Here is a 13219-nt window from a genome sequence, read left to right on the forward strand (position 1 = left end):
CTTGGAGTATTTTCACATTGCTGTATTGGTACTTTTACTAAAGTAAAGGATCTGAATACTTTTTTCACTGCTGCTTTTTAGACATGCAAAGTAGTGTAGCTGAATTGAATTCAAGAATGAATCCGCTTCATATTATTTGCAGAGTGTTTTTTTTAACAGCCCCACACAGACTATTGGTCTGTCAGGTTGCAAATATTGGATCGGGCAAGGTTTTGCTACCTGTCTGATAATGTATATACTTACCTACATTATACCTATAATTCATATACACTATAAGGATTTTTGTTTGCTGTTTCAATCAGTACTTAATGTCAATCAATTATTGAATACCTATCAAAACTTAAGAAAGTCATGCAGGTTGCTCATTGTGTGATTTAATATTCTACAAAAAATATATACAGTTGTGTTAGGCTGCTGTTCTGATTTTATTGTTACATATTTAGAGTGGGCTTCTGCATGGTTGCATTATGGTAAGATGCAAATGTGATGCTGATTGATGAAGATAATGTTTGGTGACTTTTTCTCACAAATTTGTACTGTTTGGTTTCGACAACTTTAATTACATGAAGGACAAACAAGTTATCTGAACAAAACATGTGGCCAAAATTTAAATATTAAATCTGAGTACATCCACAACTCCTCAGTGGGATAGGTGCTGGATACAAACTTCAATTAAAGTGCTCCCTTTAATTTTATTAGCAGCATTTCGACCAACTACAGGGTTTCTTCAGGCACATTTTATATTACCAGTCAGAGTGTTAGGCATATTATGGCAAAGATTTGCGCTAAACCCATTTTATGCTTTCACTTTGAAGGCAGATCGTATAATTTCCGGTCAGATTTGGTCTTTTTACGGTTAACTTGACGCAGCTCGCAGCATCCAGACCGTGAGACGGTGCGACGCTCCAATCAGAGGCGCTGAGTGAAGGCTTGGTCGCCTAAGCAACCAATTACTTTGGGCTCAGGGCGTGCCCACTGTGAGGAGGCTGTACCACTATCAGAGGAAGAGGGTGGGCTGTGAGAGAGCAGGAGAGAGACGCCGGCTAATAGACTATTATGATGTAAGATCATCACTCTTATCATGGACTTAATGGCTTAAATGTCACCATGAGCATTAATTGGATTTATTAATCTATTTAGGATTTATTTAACAGCCTGGTCATCTTAATATGTTATCTTAACATGATTTATGCTTGACCTGCAACACTTAAATAAAAATAAATGGAGGAAAAAGCAACATAAAAGATAAATTATACATTTATGAGCGTATGGCATTAGTAAGGCGTGTAAGTGCAAGTCCATAATCTCTGTCTGACTGAAGGCTGCACTGAAGAGCTTTTCGGTGGCAACATGATCAGAGAGTAGCTGTAGGGCAACACCCTTATTTAGAGCACCAAAGGTGGTGAAGACCCAGGTGTCAGGATATTGAGGAACAAAATCCCCTGCTGGAGGGCACAGTAGCATGGAAACTGGGCCTGAATATTGATGTGTACATCACTCCACCTCCCCTGTTTTAGTCTCTGATCGTCAAGAGTCATGAAAGCATTAATTATGATTGGAGTATTATGAAGTTCTGTGTTCATGAAAGCCCATTTCTGCTTTTTTTCCCCTCAAAATTATATTTATTATCTCATAATTACAATATAGTTTCTCATGTTTATAAGGCTTTTGTTCTATTTAAGCATCCCAGTAAGCCATGGCAGTGTGACAGTGCATGTACAATGAATGAAATTGAAGCAACTAAATGTAATTCAGTCATCATTTTTATTATTTACACTTATACATTTTTCCTACTGTGACATGTGAGAATCTTTTCTGTGAAAAAAGGCCTATTGGTTTAGCTGCTAATTCAATTGTTTCAAAGCACCTGTGAGAGTCTGCATTGTCAAACATGCTGGTGCCACACTATATAAAGTGCACGGATTCACCATTAATGTCCTAATTATAGGTCAGGTTCATTTTTATTAACTATAAATGAAAAAAAAGAACAGGAGGTGGCAGAGTTTTGCACAAAAACAATACATTTATTCAAGTGTTCTCCAGCACAAGTACATACGGAGCCTTTATGTTCTCTCTGGACACTAAACATAAGTATGGGGAAGGGGCGGGGGTAGGGGTGGGGGTGGGGGGGTTTCAAAGTGGAGAATGACTGCTACATTTGCTGTACGAACTGGTCTTGAGGAAAAAGCATATAGGCCATAAACAGTTATGACAAAGAAAGTCACACAGAGTGTCAACAGTATCACCGAATATAGAATTATTGACCTGCCTTGAACAGTGAAATGAAATGTTGTTGCTGATAAAAAAAAAACAAAAAAAACAAAAAAACAAAAACAAATAAGCATCAATTTAAAACGACATTCTGAAAACAGACATGGAGAATATTACGGCATGGAATGTAGGATTAAGAAGCAATGCGTATTAAGCATACATTATGCTACAGTAAAAGTTATTACCGTTTTTTTTTCTCACACGATTTTCCCACAGATAAGCACCAACTACAGCAATCTCTAGTCTAAAACAATATAGGAAACCTTTCATTATTTGTTATCCTTATTTTTTCAAGTACAAAGTTAAAATGCCTTTGTTAATATATTTATATGAGTGAAATAATAGTTCTTTTCCATTACTACAAGGAACTTAAAAACAGTCATTGTCAAGACATGTTTATTTCTCTTCCAATCAAATATATTTTTCTTGATTAGATAAAATGTTTAGCACCATCGGAAAACACCTACAATCCCTCTTTTTAAAGTCTTACAAAAGAAACAGAAGCAAAAAACACCACCATGTAGGGCTGTGCAGTGAAGTTGAGACCGTTCATCTTAAAGCTGTCCATAGGCCACTATTAAGATCACATGACATTAAATCTGGATTCACTTGACACAAACAAATCAGTACGAAAAAAGTAGACTTGGAGTCTCCCTACAGCTAATGCTCAAAGCAAGTTTTGAATCAAATTTGTCACTTGATTTTTATTTTTAACCTAAGATTTTTTTTTTCTAATTTGATGATATATATTAGCAAAGAATTATATTTGTACATCTCATACGTAATTAAAAAAAAAAAAAAAAAAAAGATAAAAACAAATTGAAAACAGCAACCGGAAAACTCTATGTACAAAATGTACAAACATGAGGGGATGTAATTATCATAGGAGGAGGGGGGTAAATAACATCTGGTCAAAATATCACAAAGCACAAGGACTCATATTGAGCCCTGTGTGCATGGACAAAAATGATGGCAATAAGGTCACTTAAGAACTTAATTACATTAAGAAATTAAATTTCAAATTTTGAATCTTAAATATGATATAGATAAGCGATAGCATCTGTTTTTATTACCCTCTTTACTCTTTGAGTGCTGACATCTCGTCAGCCACTGTGTCAGTTTTTCGTTTTGACAAACTGAAGCCTAAATCCTCCATGTTTAGCTTAGAGGTTACAATCAAGAGAATTTAGTTTGTGAATGTAATCCAAATTTGGATCAGCACTTAAATTTGTCAACATGACGACTACGGTTTATCAGGGAAATGGCCGAGGGCCAACTGTCCTTCACAAGGGACAAAATATTATACAAAGCATGTGACATAGTTCTTGAACTCTGTCTTACATTTTACAATCTCAATAGAAATAGACGTTCTTTGAATCTGGGTAGTAACATACTGTATCGCTGCTTTAAAACAGAGAACAATATGGATGATGGAAGAAGGGAAAAGGGTTCGGGGTAGCAAATGTCAATCCATCTACTGTACAATGAGTCAAATAACATGGGTTTCACATATCAAAATCCATTCTTTCACTTCTGTTGGCACAGCCCTACTGTATACAAAAAGTATTACACGAGGGTAGATCAGTTCACATCATAAAACGAAACAAAAACAATTCACAAGAACCAATATTTTTTTTTTAAAAATATCAAGAAAAAAAAGAAAGTATACATATAAAAGTGCTTTATAATGTTGATAAAACAGCACAAAATTGCTATAAAAAGGTAGAAGAACTTTGTGAAGCCGCACCATATTGTTGAGGATTTGCACCTGACAGTTTTTCAGTTTAGAGAGGTGGTAGTTGAGGAGGAGAGTTACCCGGCCTGGCCACCCTCCCTCCAGCGACCACGCTTACTAACAGTTGTACAGTAATGTCATTGGTCAGGATGAAACTAGAAAAAAGTAGCTCACCACAGACTTTGATCTTAAGTTTTTTTTTTTTTTCTTCGAATGACAGAAAACATCATTTCCCATGTGGCTAGCTTCACTTTCTGTTTGTGCAGATCCAGGCAGTGAGCCTGAATGTAGCAAGGCTGAGAGATTAAATGAGCACCAGTAAAAACTGTATAAAAGCTGTAAAATGCAGAAAAGAGGACACGCTCTATTTTGCAGTCTACTGTCTGTCACTTCTCTGTTTCCTGTGAAGTGAACAAAACGGCACAGAACAGAATTTTTTTTTTTTCATTAAGTGTAAAAACATCAAACACAAGTTTTTCCAGCAACAGGTTTAAGAGCTCCGTATTGTCTAAAGTTGTAGTGCCACATGGGCTATGATGTTTCTCATCATCGTGGAGCACCATGGTATTGTAACCATATTACAGTAGTACCTTTATTACCTTCAGTTGTGTATAGAAACTGTAAACAAAGAGGTATATGTGATCTGGTGTTTTGGATTCTCAGAGACACAGCTCTCCTGACACTGAAGAAAATCTGCTTTCTCTTCACATCTCTGTGAGGCTCAGTAGCTGGAAGCATGGCTGCACTGCAGGTGGGAATCTCGCAGCCCCCGACGTACAGTACGCTCACACAGCAGAAACATTTCACATATCTCAAAACCATTTCCTATCTGTCTGGTGTTTCCCATCGCGTTACCGTCTCTTTTAAAATACATGTTTAGCACTTTTCTGTCTCAGTGTCTTGAGAAGAAAGCATAGTCTCAAGTATAGCTTGCACAAACAAATCAACAATACTTGATAACACTGCTAAAAGGTAAAATGACATATCAAAATTAAATAGAATAAGAATTACAATTCAAATACAAGAAATAATGTGAAATCTACGTCAATGTTTTCGCTTGCAAATTATACAAGAGTATAATTTGAGGATCAAGGCTCTTATTTCTAGTCACAACATACAGTTGTAGTTCCTAAATGGTTCAGAGCGAGTGCTCTTGCTGCTCAAACACAGGCAAAGTAATCTTTGAGTGGTGCAAACAGGTGGCGGATGACCGGCACGCTCCAGGACCTGCCGAGGAGCCTCTGCCTTGCCAGTCGGCTCATGTTGGACACGTCCGTATAGTGGACTGGGAAGCCAAAGATCCTGGCAGGGAAAACAGCCACACCAGCAAATATAGAAACAAACAGAACAGACAGGAGGGCAGACAGACAGATAGCCAATTAGGGAAAGACACAGGAAGCTCATTTTGAGATTTTGGTCTCTGAAAGAGTAAACAAAGGTTGTTTGAAGGACGGTTTTTATGTTCACATACCTCTCCATCTCAGTGCACCAGAGTATGTCTTCCTTCTCGTTCATGAAGACAGGGAAGTGCTGGTCCTTGCCCTGCTTGATGGAATTAGACCTGGTGGTGATGGTCCTTACCTTGTCAAACTGATGGAGAAAAAAGGAGGGAAAACATTAGTCCACAAATACAACTCTGTTTCTTCCTCCCTTGTTACACATCAAAGCTACAAAACCTACAAATTTTACTCTTTCATCGCATACTCAGCTCTGTAACCACTCAATCTAAATTTCATCTCATGGTCGTCTCATGAATGTAAATAATCTTGCTTTTAATTTGACCAGCTTATATTATTAATTTCTAGTTGACATTGTGGGTGTATGTGATGTGTTATTATGTGTAGCTTTGTATTTTGTACAATGTGTCCTGTGTGGTTTTTTTTGCTTTGTACTGTTTGTTATTGTGCTGTTATATGTTTTAATTGTAAGGGACTGTAGATGAAAATTAGCTTTAAGCTAACTCTTAAGCTAACATTTATGTTTCACACTGTACATGGTCCCATTAAATACAACACAAAAACAAGATTTCTCAGTACCTCTTTCTGCCACTGGGAGCCACCAGAGTGTGCAGTTGCTTACTCCTGCTCTGAGCCATCTCATCAAATCAGTAAGTCATGTGTGTTTTGTTTTGGGGTTGTTGTTTTTTTTTTGGACATGCATCACTCAATATGATATCCTACAAACTGAAACTCTGATGGTTTCCATGGTTTTTAAAGCTAGAGATGCCAGAAATAAGATAATTTCTCTTGCTTTGATCAGGTAACTAAATTATTTCTTTTTTTTCCAAAGAAATGAACAGTGCAAAGTTGTATGCAGGACATCCAGGATGCCTCAAGTTCTTGACATTTCACCCAGGTGATGATGCATGCACTACTTGTTGTAGTATATTTTGTGAGGCCAAATTATCACACAAATACCTTAGCAGTCCTGCCGTGTTCTAAACAGTCCTGGAGGTCCAGCCTGTCGGTGTACATGGCAGACAAAGGCCTGAAGAGGAGAAAGAACAAAAACCACACATTATATTTATAAAAACTGCCATGCCGTTGCAGAATGTTCATTTTGCTGTTTGTGGTCTGGTTAGCCATGAATGTATGGAGGCGGATGTCATGTCGAGAATGCTGTACAATGCATTCCTGCGTCAAAATAACCCTTTTCTGCATCCGACTGGATGAACACACTGCTTTTTGGGAACTCATTGGTCTTTGCTTTTCATTTTCTTTTTTTTAATTCTCTTTTTATTGAGATGGATATTCATATATCCACCAAACATTTTATTGTCTAAAAAAACATTTTTTCTTTTTTTTTAGCATGAAAGATAAAAGAGAAACATAAAATAAAATAAAAGGACTGATTTCAAGATACTGTATATGCATAAACACATACATATGTACACATCCGTATATCCATACTTACCACTTAGTATGGATACTAAGTGGGGCAGCTGTTGTTCAGGAGGTAGAGCGGGTCATCCATTAATCGGAAGATCGGCGGTTCGATTCCCAGCTCCTTCAGTCAGCATGTCAAAGTGTCCTTGGGCAAGATACTGAACCCCAAATTGCTCCTAATGGCTGTGCCATCGGTGTGTGAATGTGTGTGAATGAATTAAGATTCCCCTCCTGATGACCTGTTGGCACCATGCATGGTAGCCATCAGTGTATGAATGTGTGTGTAAATGGGTGAATGTTGGCATGCAGTATAAAGCGCTTTGAGTGGTCGTACGACTAGAATGGTGCTATGTAAGTGCAGTCCATTTACCATATTATATATATATATATCCATCCATAAACTTTCAATCAGTCATTTAAATTAAATAAAGAAAATGAAAGCACAGTGAAGAATATTTTCGATTCTTCCTCCTTTTTTTTATCCATGTACCTACACGTACCCTGTACAATACCCCGAACAGTACATTTTTACTTCTGTCAGAGTAGAGATTTTTAAATGTTTCCAGTGTAGCAAGTAAAATAACATTTCAAAATCTCCAGCGATGACCAAAGGACCAAAGAGGTTCTCTGATTTACGCACTCTATCATATTAAGTCATAAAATCATATAAAGTCTGACCTAATCAGTGATAATATATATTCAATCCGATTTACTCAGATGCTATTAAATTTGTCAACTTCTCCACCGTATATATTATATTATGTATTACATCAGCCCAGTCCTCAACCTTAGGTACATCTGTCTTCAGCCATTTTCTGGTAATAGCTCCTTTTACTTGCAATTAACATGATCTTAAACATATGTTTGTCTCCAAATCTTGTAAGTCCTATGTTCATTTCCCCCAAGTATAAAACCTCAAATGTAAGTGGAACTTCTACCTTACTTCTAACTTATTTTCTCCGTACATTTCTTTATAAAACATGGAAGTGATCGGCTTTATTTGCTCTGTATAATCTCCAACACCTTGTACCTTGATATTTTTTCTGTGTTATAAAAAATCTTGTAATATTTTTCCATTCGTATTCTCTCCAAGAGAAGGAGCAAGTTGTTTTCCACTGTTGCTCATTAATCTCTTCCCATTTGTCCACTGATAACACAACATCTGCCTCTTTCTCTCATTTTTCTTTTATATAATGCATCATTTCATTTTTAATTTTCCACTCCAATATAATTTCGAAATTAACTTCCTACCCGATTCATATACCGAGGTAAACAACTTCTAACTCTAACCCATCTAGATTCTCTCTTCTTGTTGTTTGCTCTAAATAACATTTCAGTTGCAAGTATCTATGAAAGTCATGATTGGTTAAGCCATATTGATCCTTTAATTCTTGAAAGCTTTTGAAGGTCCCCTTTCCAAGTTTTAAACCTCTTATTTGTTCTATTTGGTATAAACTCTGAATCATATGCAATCCATTGAAATACGCTACTTTGTGCTTTCAAGCTATTCTTTGTGATTATTTTGAACCAAATCTTAAGAGATGCGGCCAACCAAGGATTCATCTCCTCTCAGAGGTGTTTTCTCAGTTCATTATCACCTATTATAGCCTGTATAGAAACACCATCTGTTGTATTATCTTCAATTTCTTTCTATCTTGCTGAGTAGGAGGGATTGCACAGATTGAACAGTGTTTTTATTTGTGCAGCTTGACAATAGAACAAGGGAGAGCAAACCCTTCCTTAATTTTGGGTAATTGCAAAGTTATATACCCGGTTCTCGGTCTCTTTCCTCGCCAAATATATCTCAAAATCATTTTATCCCATTCAATGAAATATTTGTCTGTTACCTCCACAGATACAGTGACTTTGGAAGTATCTTCATTTTAATCACCTCAACTCTTGAGTTGATGCTCAGAAAAGCAATTAAGACTCAGATTCAAGTATTGGATTTTATTCTAGAGAGTAACAGATCATAACTGATAGATTTTAACTGACTTAAGTCTTGTGGTAGATTGAATCTAAGATATTTCATTGATTTCAATTCCCAGACAATTACATATCTTTCTCTGATGGCTTGATCTGGACTATAATTAAGGTCTGAGGACGAAAATGTCACAGTTTATGAAAAGATTTCCTGGAGTCTGTAGTCTGTAAGTCTGTAGACTGGTTGTACAAGGTTACAAATATTGGTGCTTATGAGTAAAAACCAGGGAAGAATTCATGTTTTTTTTATTTAGTTAATGTATGACTGCCGCAGTCACTATTTAATCTAGAATAATGTTAAAAGCTTGAGATTATGAGAGCAAATACATGTGGGCCCTGGTTTGAGGAGTTTCCTATTGTGTATATCAAAGGCTGCTGCTTCCCTCACCATTCACACACCAACCTGTTCATGCCAGGAAGGTTGCCCCAGAAGTAGCGAGCACGGTGGGCAGCAGACACCTCTTTGGCATCAATCATCACTGGGTTGCACTGAGGTTAAGAGAAAAAAAACACCAGTCAGAGGGGAACCGAGGTATGAGGCTGTGCTACAGGATTATTACAGTGTAGTGAAATATATCAACTGTTTACGTAATAGCCCAGTATTACTGGTACTGAAAAAATATGTATATCTGAATATGTGGCATCAATGCATTTTGCACATTTTTCATTTATTTCAAAAAGGGTTTCAGCGGTGGGTGTTTTTAAACCCACAGATATCCACATCTTAACAGCAATATAAAATATATTATGACCCACTGGTGAGTGTAAGGCTCTTTATTTTGCTTTTTTATGCTCTCTAGAATAGAAAATCAACTCAAGATTAAGACAATGTTCCCTTTCAACAGTCCGTGGCTCAAGAGAATGAAAACGTACCACAAGGGGGCATTCATAATCCATCAATCCTTGTGTCACTCATACTGTATGTAGTTATGACAAGTTATGGCTTGTAAGATTAGGCCAGCATGACAATAATCTAACATGACAAGTTCAGCTGCTGTAGCAGAAATATGGGTGAAGAAGCTCACCTCTAGAAAGCGAGATATGTCCCTCTTATCGCTGACACCCATGGCGACCACGTTTTCAAAGAGCCAGAAGAAAGGCCGGTCTTCACCCGCCTTCGGCCGAGCCTCATGGAGCAGCCGGTAGAACTCAAAGAACAGGCGTCCAGTGCCCTCTGTGGGACAGAAAAAGTCATTGAACAAAATGTTTAAGCACAAAAGAGGGCACATACTGATTATATTCTGGTGACTTGTCTATTCAAATGTTGGAAAAACAGGATCACAAAGAGGTTTTACTCTTCTACTGTAAGTTTACTTGATATACATTTTGCTGCATTTCATATAAAGCAAAAGGAGAGTGAACATGTTTAAACCTACCATAAAGACCTTTCCTTGCAGGGTTGACTATAGAGAGGTCATTGCATGGGCTTCCACCAATAACTAGGTCAAAAGGACCCCACTCATGTATCTGTATAGCGATAAGAGACAGAATCAACAGAGAGATAAATACAGAGATAGTACAGATAATGGTTGTAAGATAAAGTGAACTGGCATTACACAGGTACAGGTACAATGTGCAACAACTGGCAAATACTATGTACTGGAAAAAAGAACTAATTCACTTCTACTCTTAGAGTCAAACTTACATGTTTGCGTGTGACGTTCCTCACATCGCCAACATACATAATGCGACCCTGATGCCGGACGATACCCACAGTGATGGAGTCTTCACACACCTCTGAAGCTACATAGCGATCCACTTGGATGCCAAGTTCTTTTAGCACCAACAGGCCTGCACAGGACAGGGTCAAAGGTCAGACATAGCACAAAGAACTAAGAACATTTTTTTTTATCATTTTCTGACATTTTATAGACCAAATGACCAACCGATTAATTGATAATGAAAACAGTTAGTTGCAGCCCTACCTTAATTAAAAAAAAATCTCATGCTGAGTATGCTGAAAGTGACCACTCAAATCCTAACTTTAATGCACATATGCTGCCTGCAAATCACTTTCCCCACCAATATAATGCTTTTGTATCAGCAATACTGCAATCAAACATTGTTTTCTAGTGAGTCGTTTGATACAAAAATGCAAGTAAGTAAAAACTTTGCAGTTATTTTGATTTATTTTTTGACATGGAAATCAACTTAAAGTGTGAAGAAACATTTTTTTTCTTTTCACTGTAACTTTAGGAAATGATTAAAAAGGGGGAATTTAGTGTAAACTGATACAAACAGAACCTGTCATACAGACTTTGATTAGAGGAAACGGAGATCCGGTTCTTGTCTAACCTGTTGCGATGCCGTCAAATAGTGACAGCACACGAATGGGCTTCCTCTTCTCCACCATGACTGGGGGGTAAAGCTTTGGTGGATCCTGAAATACAACACCGAAAGAAGGGGGGGAAGAATATGAGACACAAAATTTAAAAAAAAAAGACTCCTCAGTGAGACAGTTATTGGGGTTTTTAGTCTGTGGGTGCTTTACTCACAAAATCTTGATCGTGATTATTTGCAAAGAAATGCTGGAGACGGCTGGGCCAGTCAGTGCGACGCTCCAGCAGGCCAAACACACCCTTTTGACTGCACATGTAGCAGTTCCACGGGTCCTCTTTGATGGCAGCTAGGGCCGCTCCTTGACCGACGAGGAGGTCAACACACTCCACACAGAAACACCTGAACACAGACGGAGGAGGTTTTTACTACAATGAGTGACACATCTACTTATTTACTGTTTACTTCACAGAGCAAGGTCACAAAGTGCTTCACAAGAGTAAAACAGTTAAAAATAAGATCATAAAAACAGTAAAAAACAAACAATAAAACATAAGCAACAAGAGACATTAAAAACACATAGAATTACAAAACACTCTACAGCACTAGGCTAGACAAAGGTCAGTCTGAATAATCTTCAGCTGCTTTTTAAAGGCATCAGACACCACAGATCACATGTCTAGTGGAAGAAAGTTCCACAGTGTAGGAGCCACAACTTCAAAGGCATGATCACTTTTGTTTTAAGTCAAGAGAGAGGGACAACCGGTAAGCCCATCCCAGTGACCTGCTGGTGATATAAGGGTGGAGGTGCAGGTCACAGATCTGCACAGATGACCGATCATGCAGGGCTCCATATGTCAGTACAAGAACCTTAAAATGAATCTTAAACTTGATGGGAAGCTGATGTAAAGAAGATATGATAGGTGTGATATGAGTTGTCCTGTTGGACCTAGCCGACAGCCTTGCAGCAGCGTTCTGGACCATTTGTGCTACGGTCCAGGGACGACTTGCTGAGGCAGGTGAAAAGGTAATTGCCGTAGTCCAGCCAGGATGGATCATCTCTAGCTCAGGCTGTGACACAACAAATCTGAGTTTGGCAATGTTTCTTAAATGGAAGAAACATGTTCGTCTCAACGATTTAATATGATGATCGAAGTACGTAGCCTTATCAAATATAACACTGAGATTTCTAAGATTAGACTGTACAGCTGAAGAAAGGGACCCAATACACCGAGCAACCTTGGAAACTATTTGAAGTGGTGATTAGGATGTCAGTTTTATCTGCGTTTAGCTGTAAAAAATTGTTAGCCATCCAGTCCTTAATTGCAATCAGACCATTGTGAAAAACAGCTAGTTTGTCTTATCAGGCTTAAAAGAGACATATAGCTGAATATCATCAATGTAGCAGTGATATGAAATACCTTTAAATTTGCTAATAATGTGACATAAAGAAAGCATATACATAGCAAATAATATAGGACCCAAGACAGAACCCTGAGGCACACCACAGGAAAGAGCAGCATTTTCATACATGTAGGCACCATGGGACACAGATAAACTCCTATCTGAGAGATAGGAAGAGAATAAATCCAGGGTACTCCCAGAGACACCCACCCACTGCCTAAGCCTTTCGGTCAGGATGCTGTGATCTACCGTATCGAAAGCTGCACTAAGATCTAGCAGCGCCAAAACACAGCATTCACCCACATCAGAAGACATCGTTATGTCATTGGAGACTCAGAGAAGAGCTGTTTCAGTGGAATGCTCCTGATGGAAAACAGACTGGAACTGATCTAAAATGCTGTGTGCAGTCAAGAAAGCAGAGAGCTGTTTGGCAATAACTTTCTCTACTTTCTCACTAGAAGCTAATGTTCATAATGTTGAGTAAATGCATGTCACTATAAACACTAGTTACTTTACTAAACTATCCAACTGGCTCGTTAGCTGCCTAGCAAGGCCAATAAACACCTGTTAGTGCAGGCTGTACAGTAAAGGCAACTTTAGACTGTGTGACAACAACAATTGTGTTTATCGTAAGTTTACTGCATGTCGCATTGTGCGCCTATAA

At 38.0% G+C, this 13219-nt stretch overlaps 1 protein-coding gene and 1 long non-coding RNA gene across 6 annotated transcripts in view; one reads left to right on the forward strand and one right to left on the reverse strand.

The window, feature by feature from the left end:
* LOC121914136 overlaps nucleotides 1-13219 on the forward strand; it is a 67350-nt gene that overhangs the window by 1298 nt on the left and 52833 nt on the right. The window lies entirely within an intron of this gene.
* Nucleotides 2110-13219, reverse strand: part of dnmt3ab (DNA (cytosine-5-)-methyltransferase 3 alpha b) — a 54521-nt gene continuing 43411 nt past the window's right edge. For 3 of the 5 annotated variants that reach the window (XM_042437114.1, XM_042437116.1, XM_042437113.1), the window contains 9 exons: nucleotides 11370-11553; nucleotides 11170-11254; nucleotides 10520-10665; nucleotides 10251-10341; nucleotides 9900-10048; nucleotides 9263-9363; nucleotides 6424-6493; nucleotides 5478-5596; nucleotides 2110-5308 (listed from right to left, as the gene is read on the reverse strand). In XM_042437114.1, coding sequence (XP_042293048.1) covers nucleotides 5167-5308; nucleotides 5478-5596; nucleotides 6424-6493; nucleotides 9263-9363; nucleotides 9900-10048; nucleotides 10251-10341; nucleotides 10520-10665; nucleotides 11170-11254; nucleotides 11370-11553 — 1087 coding nt within the window. In that variant the 3' untranslated portion in view covers nucleotides 2110-5166. The remainder of the gene's footprint in view (nucleotides 5309-5477; nucleotides 5597-6423; nucleotides 6494-9262; nucleotides 9364-9899; nucleotides 10049-10250; nucleotides 10342-10519; nucleotides 10666-11169; nucleotides 11255-11369; nucleotides 11554-13219) is intronic. The other 2 variants (XM_042437117.1, XM_042437115.1) reach the window with 1 other exon arrangement.

Source organism: Thunnus maccoyii, chromosome 16 (genome assembly GCF_910596095.1).
Source record: "Thunnus maccoyii chromosome 16, fThuMac1.1, whole genome shotgun sequence".
Taxonomy (NCBI): Eukaryota; Metazoa; Chordata; class Actinopteri; order Scombriformes; family Scombridae; genus Thunnus; species Thunnus maccoyii.